This window comes from Hyalella azteca, unplaced genomic scaffold, assembly GCF_000764305.2.
Source record: "Hyalella azteca isolate HAZT.00-mixed unplaced genomic scaffold, Hazt_2.0.2 contig14089, whole genome shotgun sequence".
Classification (NCBI taxonomy): domain Eukaryota; kingdom Metazoa; phylum Arthropoda; class Malacostraca; order Amphipoda; family Hyalellidae; genus Hyalella; species Hyalella azteca.
In genome coordinates, this window is record NW_025943988.1 from 970962 (window position 1) to 984761 (window position 13800).

The 13800-nt window shown below is 42.6% G+C and overlaps 1 protein-coding gene across 6 annotated transcripts in view; it reads right to left on the bottom strand.

The window, feature by feature from the left end:
• Positions 1–324: 324 nt before the first annotated feature.
• Positions 325–13800, bottom strand: part of LOC108675223 — a 48818-nt gene continuing 35342 nt past the window's right edge. For 4 of the 6 annotated variants that reach the window (XM_018163214.2, XM_047883933.1, XM_047883934.1 and 1 more), the window contains 7 exons: positions 12838–12921; positions 12526–12590; positions 5544–5720; positions 4028–4160; positions 3307–3680; positions 1752–1838; positions 325–890 (listed from right to left, as the gene is read on the bottom strand). In XM_018163214.2, the coding sequence (XP_018018703.1) occupies positions 720–890; positions 1752–1838; positions 3307–3680; positions 4028–4160; positions 5544–5720; positions 12526–12590; positions 12838–12921 (1091 nt within the window). In that variant the 3' untranslated portion in view covers positions 325–719. The remainder of the gene's footprint in view (positions 891–1751; positions 1839–3306; positions 3681–4027; positions 4161–5543; positions 5721–12525; positions 12591–12837; positions 12922–13800) is intronic. The other 2 variants (XM_047883935.1, XM_047883936.1) reach the window with 2 other exon arrangements.

The following is a 13800-nucleotide window of genomic DNA, read 5'->3' on the forward strand; positions in this document are numbered from 1 at the left end:
AGCGCTTCTTGATTATTCAGAATGCATTAATCATGTCTATCCCGCAAATGGAAGACGCTGGCAAGTCACGTCCAAAATAACATGATAACCAACAATGATACTTGAACTATTTGTAGCCAAAGGCTGAAATATATTGATGGAAGCATAGCAGCTGTCATGAAATTATATGCATGCATAATGTAAGTCTTCTTTCAATTCAAAATTGTCAAACCAATATATATTGAGACCTATTAAAACTAGCCTTGTAGCTGGATGCAGGATTATTCTCGACGGAATTGGGAGCGAATAGTCCGCGCGTCTTCCGCTCAACATCCTGTAGAGTACTACACATGATAAAATTCCTATGAAAAAATCCTTAACTCTTTTGACTCCCATTAAGGTTTTAATAATATGCATATATTTATACAAAAACTAGTGCATTTGCTAGAGGAGCATAAATTCTACTAGTGGAAATCAAATTTACGGTTCGTTGCACACTACTGACGTGTGCGAAGGCCACGTCGGTAGCACTCGTTTGCACTACAGAGGAAGCAAGTATTCGTACAGGAAGAAGCACATTGCTCAAGAATTTGTGAATGAAACGAGGCTTTGAGAAACGAGATTTGGTGGGGAGAAGCTCGTCGTCCTTCGAATGCTGGCACAAGTATTCATTACATAACGATGCGGGACATGTAATATATCGCACAATGTTGATATCTAGTGGCTAAGATGCACATTAATCAGGCTCTTGGTGGAGGGGGCGCAGCGCCCCCCGCTGGAAAAGCCCTCCTCTGTGGGCCGCCACCTCTTCCTCTACGGGGGTTGGTTGGAGCGGTCCTGCTGGTGTTGAGTTGTTGAAACTGAGCAGGGTTGAAAAACATCGGAGCTCCACCGGCTGTTGAAGATTCGTCCTGAAAGTATACATGCGAACATCGCATTAGTTGGAGACACCAAGCGGGGCGAGAGGTCAGGCCTACCGCACCTGCGACAGCAATGGAATATGACATCAGAATGCGACAAAATTGGTGAAATATTCAAACATGAATCTAAGTAGATGTTTTCAAACGCGTGTGCAATATCGTACGAAATCGTACAATGGAAATGTTGTATGATCATTACTAATCTTTTCATAGGTAAACGTGAATCATATTGAACATAATAATATTTTCCTACGTAATTCTCGTTCATCACGTCTTGATTTTTTGGATTGCAAGGGGCGGTTAAGAGTGGGCAAAAACAGGCTGATGAAGATCCATGCAAAATGTTCTACTGCGTGCATCAAGATACGATACTAGTCTTGTTGATTGCTTTCTCGAGCAGAGGACGGGCAGAAGAGTTGATACAAAGAAACAGAAGCTAACTAAACTCTCACAAATACTGCGGTAGAAACTCAACGGAAGAGGAATGGTAAGTAGCCCCCGTACAAGTATATTCTACAAGCATCATAGAAAAAAGTACAACATTCCCGATGCTCGCTCATCAAAATAAATTTAGGCTTATGATAAATCCTGCGCTCACGGCCCAACATCAGGTGTTGTGCGCTCGTAAGGCCAGCTGAGCAGCACTAACGTGAGGTGTTGTGCGCTCATAAGGCCAGCTGAGCAGCACTAACGTGAGGTGTTGTGCGCTCATAAGGCCAGCTGAGCAGCACTAAAGTGAGGTGTTGTGCGCTTATAAGGCCAGCTGAGCAGCACTAACGTCAGGTGTTGTGCGCTCATAAGGCCAGCTGAGCAGCACTAACGTCAGGTGTTGTGCGCTAAGCCCTTGAGTACCTCTTTGGCGGGATCATCGGCATCGTCGAGGTCTATGGAGGAGCTGTCTAAGCGCGTCCTGCCTCCCGCTGGGGGGTTTGCGGCGACCTGTGAACAAGGGGCGGCTCACCCACGCGTTTTATCCTCACAAAAGAAACTTTCTTAAAGGAAAACTCAAGCGTTCGATGGAAACTAACGGGATTTTCATAGGAAAAGATCTAGCTTAGCTGAAGCAGTATGTATACTCCCTCAGAAAGATTTTTGAATAGTCTAAGAAAAAATTTTGCTAACTAAAATATTTATTAAGGTTAATCTAATGAAGATAAGGGAAAGAAAAAGACGTAATTCATGGAGCAACATGAATTCACTAATAAAAAAGTCGGTAGAAAAATCGATAAAATGGAAAATTGCTACATACCAGCCAAAAGTTCATAATACCTTCTCCGATAGCAGCAGACAAAGACGATGGACAAGCAGGACAACTGCAATTATACATGTCCACGTGAAGTAAAGAATTGGAAGAAACTGAAACATCACTTGTAGTCTCAATAAGAAAGCAAGCGAGCATAAAACACTGATACCTAAATCCCATAGGAGAAAATCCAGTTTAGGCTTTTTCTTGCCGCTCACGGTGATAAGTTAACGTAACTAGTAAACTAATTTTAACGGTAGTAGGTACGAACCTTAAATGTTTAAAATCTTTCTAAAACAGAAATACCATCAAGCGAGCTGGATGAAATCGAGCACTGGTAAAAACCACCGCACCAGTAACTACTGGACAACGAAGTACAGCACCAAAAACTACTGGACAACGAAGTACAGCACCAGTAACTACTGGACAACGAAGTACAGCACCAGTAACTACTGGACAACAAAGTACAGCACCAGTAACTACTGGACAACGAAGTACAGCAGCAATGACCTCTAGAACCACAAAAAAATAGAATACAAGCTCGAATTCCTGGAAGAACTACTTTAGGATACGTTAGCATGCAAATGAATGTAAGTTATGCAACAGGCATTTTAACGTAGGGGCATATTGTAGGATTTTTTTTTACTTTGTAGGTATCTTAAGAGGTGATCACATCGGGAATAAAGTTTTAAATATCTAAACAAATATATACACAATGTAATTGGCTTGATCCACTTCATGTACCATGACATTATTGGCCGACAACGCTTAAACACTGGCGAGTGGGGAACACGACACACATTGTGGGGATGCGAGACTGCTATGCGCAAATGAAAATAAGAAACATAAATAAGATAAAAATAAGCGCATAAGAAGAGATTAAAGAAATGAATTAAAAACGTAACAATGAATCAAAACACGGATCGAGAAGCTCGTGTGCAGGAAGGTTAGGAGCGACAACTTGTGTCTGTACTATGAACACGAGGAGCAGTTAGTAACATCCAGGCAAGGTGCGAACAATTTGCGACTTGAGTTTAGGTGTTAGGTTAGTCGTAAAGAGATTCAAAGGCAAGGCTGCGAGTAATTGAGAATTACAACAAATATAATAGATGAAGGTGGCACTATAGAAGATGAAACGTGAGCTTCAATTTGGTCTTAAATTACCTGGTGAGGAGCTGCCAGAGGCTGCTGTTGCTGGGGAGGCATCATTTGCTGCTGTTGTGCAGGCATCATTTGCTGCTCTGGAGGCATCATTTGTGGCTGTTGCTGTGGCATCAGTTGTGGCTGTTGCTGAGGCATCATTTGCTGTTGCTGTGGCATCATTTGTGGCTGTTGCTGAGGCATCATTTGCTGCGGATGCTGAGGCATCATTTGCAGCTGTTGCGGAGGCATCATTTGCTGCAGATGCTGAGGCATCTGAGGAGCAGTCATCTGTTGCTGAGGCACGGGTTGCTGCTGCTGAGGCAGCAGAGGAGGCGCCATTGTACTGACAGGCTTGATGCGATCTTTTTCATCCAAGGGGTTCACGTAGCGAGATCCTGCGCACGTAGGAAAGACTTAGTCCTACATTCTCGTTATCAACACGCAGGATAATTCTACGCTCATGATGTACACGCTAAACCAGATTTATTCTATACAGCACTTGAGTACCAGAAATATATCATAGTCAAGCTCTGTCTATACCTATACCTCGTGCCGTACGCTACATCAAATATATTGTATAACAGCACTTATTGTATACATCACTTGTGTACCAGGAATACGTATATCATTGTCGCGCTCTATCTATACATATACCTCGTGCAGCACGCTACACATGTGTCGCGTTTATGTATAACCAACTCATATAACATAAATACATCATAGTCCCTGTGGTAATACATACGTCGGGGCCCCGCCCTGTTAGCGGTGAGGGGCAGGGAGGAGGCGGAGGCCATGGGGGGCGGGGGAGGAGGGGCGTCGTTGTCATCGCTGCCGTCCGTGTTGACCCAACGCTTGCGCTCCTCGTCCCATACGATCTGCCGTGTACACGTCATTAATACGGGATCTGACGTGTACATGTCATTAATACGGGAGGTGACGTGTACATGTCATTAATACGGGATGTGACTTGTACACGTCATTAATACGGGATGTGACGTGTACATGTCATTAATACGGGATGTGACGTGTACGCGTCATTGATACGGGATATGACGTGTACACGTCATTAATACGGGATGTGAAGTGTACACGTCATTGATACGGGATGTGACGTGTACACGTCATTAATACGGGATGTGACGTGTACACGTCATTAATACGTGATGTGACGTGTAAACGTCATTAATACGTGATGTGACGTGTACACGTCATTAATACGTGATGTGACGTGTACACGTCATTAATACGTGATGTGACGTGTATTACGGGATATGACGTGTACACGTCATTAATACGGGATGTGACGTGTACACGTCATTGATACGTGATGTGACGTGTACACGTCATTGATACGGGATGTGAAGTGTACACGTCATTAATACGGGATGTGAAGTGTACACGTCATTGATACGGGATGTGACGTGTACACGTCATTAATATGTGATGTGACGTGTACACGTCATTAATACGTGATGTGACGTGTACATGTCATTAATACGGGATGTGATGTGTACGTGTCATTAATACGGGATCTGACGTGTACGTGTCATTAATACGGGATCTGACGTGTACACGTCATTAATACGGGATCTGACGTGTACACGTCATTAATACGGGAGGTGACGTGTACATGTCATTAATACGGGGTGTGACGTGTACATGTCATTAATACGGGATGTGACGTGTACACGTCATTAATACGGGATGTGACGTGTACACGTCTTTAATGCGGGATGTGACGTGTACACCTCATTAAATGTGACGTGTACACGTCACTAGCAGGCTAATCCATTAAACATTCCATCAACAATCCTCCATTATGTCTTCCATTGAATTAATAACCTCAATGAAGCTTTATGAAGATCAGCGAGGCTATCCAAATTCAAGCCTTCATCTCTGAGTTCACGAACGTTCAGCGTGAACGACGGAGTGCAACATGGAGCAATCGTTGATAACTGATTATTATTGATTTTAATGGCTGGCACAGCACGGCACAGCGTAGCACTACACAACACACCACAGCACTACACAGTACAGCACAGCACTGCCCACCAGAGCACAGCACAGCACAGCACTGCCCACCAGAGCACAGCACAGCACTGCCCACCAGAGCACAGCACAGCACTACACAACACAGCACCTACACACCACAGCACAATACAGCACAGCTCAGCAGAGCAGAGTACACTACTAAACCACCATGCACAGCACAGCATAGCACTACACACCACAGCCCAGCACACTACAACACTACTCACAGAAGGGTTCTTATCATCAGGCAGCTTGGCCTGGTTGTTCTTCCATGTAAAGATACGCGCCAGGAAGCCCTTCTTGTCGCCGCCCTCTGTCGCCTTGTTGCCGTTGTCATCATCCTTGCTTTTGTTGTTACCTTCGTTGTTGTTGTTGCTAGACGACGTGCTCGCTGGCTCCAGCGTCTGTAATGCCCGAAGACTTTTTTAACCTTCATAAACATATTCTATAGAAAATAGAATAAATATGGAATAAAAAATATATAAAAAATACTAGTACCAAGATATATAATGGGAAATTTATTCATCATCACGCTCAAGACAGACCGTGAAAACCTATTTCGTAATAACGTAGCACCGTTCGTAATTAGCGAATGGTGGGTACCGAATATGTACGCTTTTCAAAATCGAGGATACTCTATTACCATTTTCTCAGAAAATTTATGCATTTTTCAAGAAGCTATAAATTAAGAGTCTCTTCTAGTTATTGTAATATATACTCAAAATGCACGAAAAAATTTCGCGATCTAGAGATAAGCGTTCATCATGTATGATAATGAGGCCTGTTTATTCTTAAAAATCTATGATAACACGAAGCAAGCTGGTCAAATTCAGAGTTCGATAGCTACACTTTGTATTGTAAACTGTAGGAATAGCTGTAAGAAAATATGAAATAATATACGTATGGATTAACGTAAGTAGTAGTTCAAGTAGAGAAGTAGAAAAGAAAGAATACAAATGTAATGGTGTAAACGTCTCTGCTGTACACTGCACGCGCGATAATGAAGAGCTAGTTAAGCAACTTCGCGCACGCTAGCCGTTTGCGCTCATGTTGATGGTAAAGACAATGTGCCTAGCAAACATCGCCGCTGTTGCTGCTGCCTTCAAACTTATTCCGAAAATATTAGAAAAATTCAACCAGTAAAAATTTCGAAAATAAGGCAAAAAAGCACGATAAATAAAGACAACAGTAGGGATCAATACAAGATTATGTGTCCACATGGCATCATAGGCGCATAGATCTACAATGAGGACTAGTCTACAACATGCACACGAGATACAGATGCCGGTCACATAAAAAACGGTGAATCAGAGCCTTAAGGGCCCCTCAGGTAACAAATACCCAGAGTTCATTTAGGGACACTATTCAAGGCCATGCTGGAAGCACCACCTTTGACGTCTACCAAGCGCCGCTCACTAGCGATACCAAGAAATAAACTGAGCTTCCAGGACTCGAACCCACGGCTAGCTCTTCTCATCTCGGTGCAGCTACCACTGCGCTACTGTGGACATGCCGGTTACATGAAAAATGGCAAAACAAAGATGCAGGTCACATGAATAACAACATAACAGAAATTCAGGCTACATAATTAACGAAGAAAAAGATATTCAAATAGCATAACGACGACGAAACAGAAATGCATGTAACATAAATAACAATATAACAGAGAAACAGATCACATAATAATGACGCAACAAAAATGCATGTGATATAAATAACGAAATCATACAACTTAGGAGTAGGATTTACGAAAGCTTCGCATCTGCGAGGCTGTCGATCACCGTACGCTGGATACACGACTTGCAAAATCATAAAAATTAAGCACGTACACAAGGATCCAAGTACATCGATACGGAAATAAATGGTAAATAAACATAATCTGCAACTATTGATTGTTATTTGTTTCAATTGTCGTAATTTCGTTGAGCAATGCACATAAAAGCCGTCACGGCAGCCACGTTCAGGCACGTAACAATGCAGGATTGTGTTGCTCATGAATTATTTCTCTGGTTGAATTATTCCATTGGAAGATGATAGACATCAAGAAAATTATTTCAACTGCTCGCAAATGAATTTATTAATATGCATAAAATAACTGCAGTGAAGTATAGAATACCGGTACCAGGTGTAATGTCAACAACACTTCATTGTTGCGTTGTGGCGCACACTACGCTAATGCTACGCAATATTACTGTGCAATAATGCTGTACATTAGTGCTGTACAGTACGGCTTTGCAATACACAAAACCTATAACGACGACAATGGCCAGACGGAACAGGCGTCATGTGTCCGAAAGCTCACATAAGAGCAATACTCACAAAATAAAGTCAAATCTAATCACTAAAGTACAATGCATTTCTGGTGCAATATAAAAAAATATAATTTACATTAAAAATGGAAGGTGAATGATACTCGAAAAGGAAAAAAAAGTTTAATTGCAACGTAACAAAATAAATGACAATTATGGACGACAACGTCAGTGCCGGCATGCGAGGCTACAGACTCGGGTGTTTATTGTAATCAAATAAAATATAAAGGCACTTACAGTCTAAGGAGATATCAAACGACTCAAAGTTCACTTACAATTTAGATAATAACAAGGTATTGCAGGGCAAACGGGCAGAGTGCAGTGTCGCTAACAAGGAGGCGTTAAAACTCAATTGTTCTGAAACTCTCTTGGTTCTCACAAAATGGGAAGTACATTAGAATATTAATTTTTGAGAGCTTTGAACAATGAAGTCATGATTGCCTTTTCCTGCATAGATTCTCCCTACTAAACTCGAAATACAGGTAAAGCGACTTGTCAGAGTAAAATTCATTAAATTGATTGTTGCAGCGGTAAAGGAAGTGCACAGATGTGAGACATGCCATTAAGTTATAAAAGTAAATAGATAAAATAAATAAATGAATATTATTAGCCTTGTAAATTCAAGACTAGTGACATGGAGAACAGCAGCAACAGCGAATCCAGTGACAAGAACCAACTAGTTTCTCAATATTACCACAGATATATTCTTAAAGTAATTGATGTGAAGTTAACTTTTTGTGTTGACATTGAAAAACACCGATGTGCAGAATCTATTTATGACAATAGATTGCTTATGGCTCTTGTAAGCTAATCCATCCTCTACCTCTCCCTTTTCTCTCTTTGATGGAAGGGAGTGGCAGTAGAAGGGAAAGCAGTGAAACGAGAAGTATAGTGATAGAGGCAACGAAATATTTTCACTTAGCACTACCTGATCGTTCAACTGTTGCTGCTGCTCTTGCTGCTCAGGCCATTGCTGCTGCTGTTGTTGCTGAGGCCATTGCTGCTGCTGTTGTGGCTGTTGTTGGGGCCATTGCTGCTGCTGTTGTGGCTGTTGTTGGGGCCATTGCTGCTGCTGTTGTTGGGGCCATTGTTGCTGCTGTTGTTGGGGCCATTGTTGCTGCTGTTGTTGGGGCCATTGCTGCTGCCGTTGTTGCTGGGGCCATTGCTGCTGCTGTTGCTGGGGCAATTGCTGCTGCTGTTGTGCTAACTGGTTGATGTCTTGGTGCCAGTTGTGGCCCTCTCCAGATCGCACGTGCGCAGAATAGTTGTATTGTTGAAGGCAGTTCTGATCTTGTTGGGGCTGAGCTTTCATCTGATCACGCGGCTGTTGCTGTTCTTCATTAGACAGCTGCAGTCTTCGTCTGGTATCTTGTTGCAACTGAAGCTCTTGATCATTGAACTCTTGCTGAAGCGATGTGGGAATATGCAAATTGTGTAAATCTCTTGTCTGTGTTTCAAGCGAAAGCATTTCAAGGTTTGCGCTGCAGGCTTGTGTCTGGTCAGGCAGATCAGTGGCAGGACTGTCAGTCTTTATATCCTCGGACACACATGAACTGGGATGTTCAACACATTTATGCTGAGTATCGTTGGGATTCTTCGATGGTGTAAGTTGTTGTCTCAATGACGTCGGAAAGGTATGAGCAGAGTCTGGGTAATGTCTCACAGTTGCCGCGGCAGGGGAAACGTTCTGAAAACCTAACGAACTTTGCGGGAGTGGCTCCTGTCCTGGAGTGCAGGGCGTTGCTTCACACGACAGAGAATTATGCACAAAGGCGACGGGTTCTGAAGTCGGGAGCTCAGCCTCACCGAAGCAAGGCATCTCTGAGAAGGCAATTGTTTTCCTGCGACGACAAACCTGCTCCCCAGACTCGTCATGAGGGAGGGTGACTTCATTTCGCTGTCCCTCATTCTCCACTCGGTGGAAGCTTACAGGAGGACTCTGTTGCTGGAGACCAACATCGCCAAAGTTATCGTTTGTTTCGCAGTCCACATCAGAGTTTTCGTAATATTCTTCATCATCATCCACCTCGTCTTCATCGTAATACTCATCGTCGTCTTCCAAGTTCTCGTCATCCCCCAACGAGTCGCATTCATCGTCGCCTGTGTCCTGGTAGACCGCAGGGTGAGTTACCATCCCCATCTCCATGTTGCCGTCCCTACGTTGTCCCGAGGTCCCGACGTCGCATCCCCACTTGCCGCCTTCCCCACACCGACCTCCCCAGGTGTGAGGGGCATGGCCAGACTTAGAGCGTTCAGCTACACTCAATGTAACTACATCGTTCTGGTTAACCACATCTTCCGCACACAATGACTTAGCAAGATCCTGTGCGTTAGGACATGAAGGTTGGATCTTCGAGGGTTGCGCTGGAATATTTGATCCGCACGAGGTTATCGTAACAGGTTTACACAAATTTCTGGATGGCAACTGAGTTGTGGCCGCTTCAGGAGTGCGATCAAGATTTTTACGAATTCGATCATTAGAGGCGACAGCTGCTGGAACATAAGAACCACTCGACGTCTTTTGCGTCAAATAGGCCGCTTTTCGCGAATTAGCGGCAGTGGTCCCTGCAAAATCTGCATCGTAAGCACCCACATTCTGTTCGGTAGTAGGAAGAGATGCAGCAGCAGCAGCGGCGTGTTGTTCGCAAAGGTTCGGAGCAACGCAGCAGAGTTCGTCAATTTGAAAGGTTCGAGGTACACCTCTGGGAAACTTTGGAGGTCCAGTCAAGAGACTCATGAAGCTGTTACACGACTTAGGGTAATTGTATCGAGCTTTTGAACGCGCATCATCATAATCATCCTCGTCGTCAAGACTCCGGTACTCAGCTTCATTATTTCGATCACACGCACCTGCATCAGACTGTACTCGATCAACATGAGGGTTAGTGCCAAGTTTCCTTGTGCTCAGAGGTTCGTCAATTGGGTAAGATCCCCCGAACACCAAGGGAGTCCACGGCATCAAATCTGCTTCCTCTTCATCTTCCACGAGCTCTGCGTCTTCTCGAGACGCTGCTGAGTTGGGATCATCAATACGCAATACATTAGCAGCTCGGTGAACTTTAGCTGCTCTGCCTGATGCCACTTTCCTTTCATTTGGTTTAACAATTTTTGTTGCGATGTTCGTAACCGCAGCCGTAGCAGGAGTGGCGCTGGTGCGGCCAAGCCTGCGCCGTGTAGCATCGTTGATGTGCGCGCGCAGGGATGCGCGGCTAAAATGCATCCTACGTGCAGGATCGTTCACAGGGATGCTCTCTGTCTCGGACATCTTCACCGAGAGTACGTAAAAGCATAACATTAAAAATGTAACTCAGTACTCACTGCAGTGAGTGACAGAGAGCGCATTTTCTCGTCGACGAAAACATGAAGTCACGGACGGACAGACGGACGGACATGGCGAGCACAATTGTGCATTTTTTTCATAAATGAGATAATGCGCTAAAAATACCTTAAAAAATAAAATTGGAATGAAATTAAGGAAACACGCATGCTGAGAAATTTATTAAAATTGGAATAGGGAATTTATTGGAAAGTTGTGCACTTTTCACACGAAGGAATCAAGTTAACAGTGATCTAGAAAAAAACTAATGCATGAGCATTAAAAATTCCATCACAAATGGGCGAGAGAAAGACTAACTGTTTCCAGACGGACATTTAACTCAACAAAGACGTCACAGAGAAAAGTTTGAAAGGAATATAATATAATTATTCCATAATCGAAGCTAAAGTGTGGAATGATCGATGGAAATTAATCGCTGAGAAGAGTTGGGCTAAAATTAATTTTCAAACGTTCAAGATTTGAACATTAGTGATTAATGACAACGAAAAATTCAAATGAAATTATGTTAAGAAAATTAATCGAGCTTCTACAAAGTTCACCCACGCACGGCAACATGAAATCGCGGGAATAACGCAGAAACGGCGATTTTCGGTCCTGTTCTGACTGACATTTCTGGCTGACATTTTAATGACATTTCATTTTTAATGGCTGGTCAGCCACAACAGCTCAGAAGTCGTCTTATTTTCAAGACTTGGGGTCAAACAAGTTCAACTTAGTCAAGATGATAGTTAATGAATGAAGCAAATGAAGACCACGCGAATAAAGCGGCTGACCAACACGGATTTAAAACATAACTTGGATCGCAAGACAAAGCGTCAGTTGCTCATTGAGATATGATGGGGACATTAGAGGCGTACACTACTAAAACATTCTTGGCCTTTTGCAGACAACAAAACACATCGTCACATCCCGAGATGAAGAAAAAAAACTGAAGAAACACACTATTGAACTAAAGCCGACAGAAATTTGGTAAACAATGGATGACAGATAATAAGTCCAGCATGAATTCAAACATAAAAAAAAAATACTTTCCCTAACCGAAAGTTAGACAGTACAAAATGTTATTTTGCAGCGATGAGCAGAAGGTTGCGTTGCCAGTGTTATGCATCGTACAAATACATAATAATAAAAACTAGAATTTGTAATTTGTACGAATAAGCTCAGGAACGTTAATAATTTTCATTTATACGAATATCATAAGAAAATAGAAATGCACGATTTTTTTCGAATATCATTAAGAATGCTAGAACTTGTAATGTATGTATCTAAAGCCCATACAATCTTAAAGTCGTCACAATATAGATAATTTGGAGAAATAGAATTCTGATTAATTATCAACCATATATGTATGTATCTAGCGTCCTTCTCCCTCCTCCGTTACTTCAGTGTCTTGCCAAAATCAGTTTATTAAACAGCTTGAAAATTTTTTTAATTAGTTATAGCAAACGGAAGTTTCGGAACATCACGCTCTCAAATAATGCACCAGAGAAGAATAAAATAGCAATTAAGAATGTAAATGAAAGATTCCTGAGAAAGATGACGTGAGCAGCCAGCAGCACATACCTCGGCTTGGTGAGCTGGCGAAGGCGGTCCAGAAGTGTCCGCCCCTCCTCCGGTGTAGGGAAGACCTGAGAAAAAAGTTTCACTTAGCCACAATTGTTACTCAATTTCCAGTTAAATATCACTCATCATACAATTAATCAAATCAAAATCTATCGCGGGGACTTCACTATCAATGTAATTAGAAGAGATCACAGGTTTAATGAGGTTTATCGTCACGACTTCTCGAGTCCAGTTTATGAATAGATTGAAGATTGATAATTCAGATTCACTGGAGAACCGACACAATATTGCCGAAGTGGTTGCATTACTCACTGGCATAACCCCACGCGTCTTGAGGGCTGCCCTCGTCTCCCTCGTCAGGAAAGTCAGAGGGTAAGCTGGTGTAAGCGTCGCCCTCTAAACCATGACAGGAAGGCATGCGGTTAGTGACATGGGACACGCATGCGGTTAGTGAGCGGTAACAAGTTGATATATTAATGTTAAATAATAACTACATTACGGTTAGTAAGCGGATATGTTAATGTTAAATAATGATCGACATTAACATGCAAGTCAGAAATATCCTGCTGAACTAGTCTTTGAATCTTGCCCTAACTATGTTGTCAGTGTGTGAATATTACTGAGCGATCAGGCCGAAGCGTCGAGTGCAGAACATACAAGTATATGAAGTAACGTCCAACTGTTGAACCGTCATTGTTCCGTGACTGTTGAACCGTCAAGCAACCGCGAGTTATTAGAAATTATTACTGATACAAGGGTGAATGATTGTGATATTGCATGAGCAATATCACCTCCTCAAAACTGGAAAGCTGCAGTATGTGGGCAATACTGCGTGAGGCATAAAATAAGTTAGCACTCGGCAATAAATCTGAAGGGTCCATGTAAATAAAATAGAGCAGCATCTGAAGTATTGGTAGTTGGTGTTGTGCATACCGTAATGTTCTGCTGAGTGTTTCATCACCTGTCCTGTTCTCACAGCAATATCTACAAGCGTTTGCCCAATCGCAAGCAGGCATAAGAACGAGGAGCTACAATACGACAGTAACTTTTCTACAGCTATTAACCAAACACAAAAGTTCCACAATGGACCCGGAGTAGCAAAGAACGTGTTAGACTAACTACAAATTTGAACAGGAACTGAAAGTAATAGGAACGAATAACAATGACTGAAGAAGACATCATTTAATCTGTGGATTATTTACACTTTAACTCTGTTGTGTGGCTAATTGTCTCTTTGTTGTGCATCATTAATTTCATCAATTATACAACTTAAGG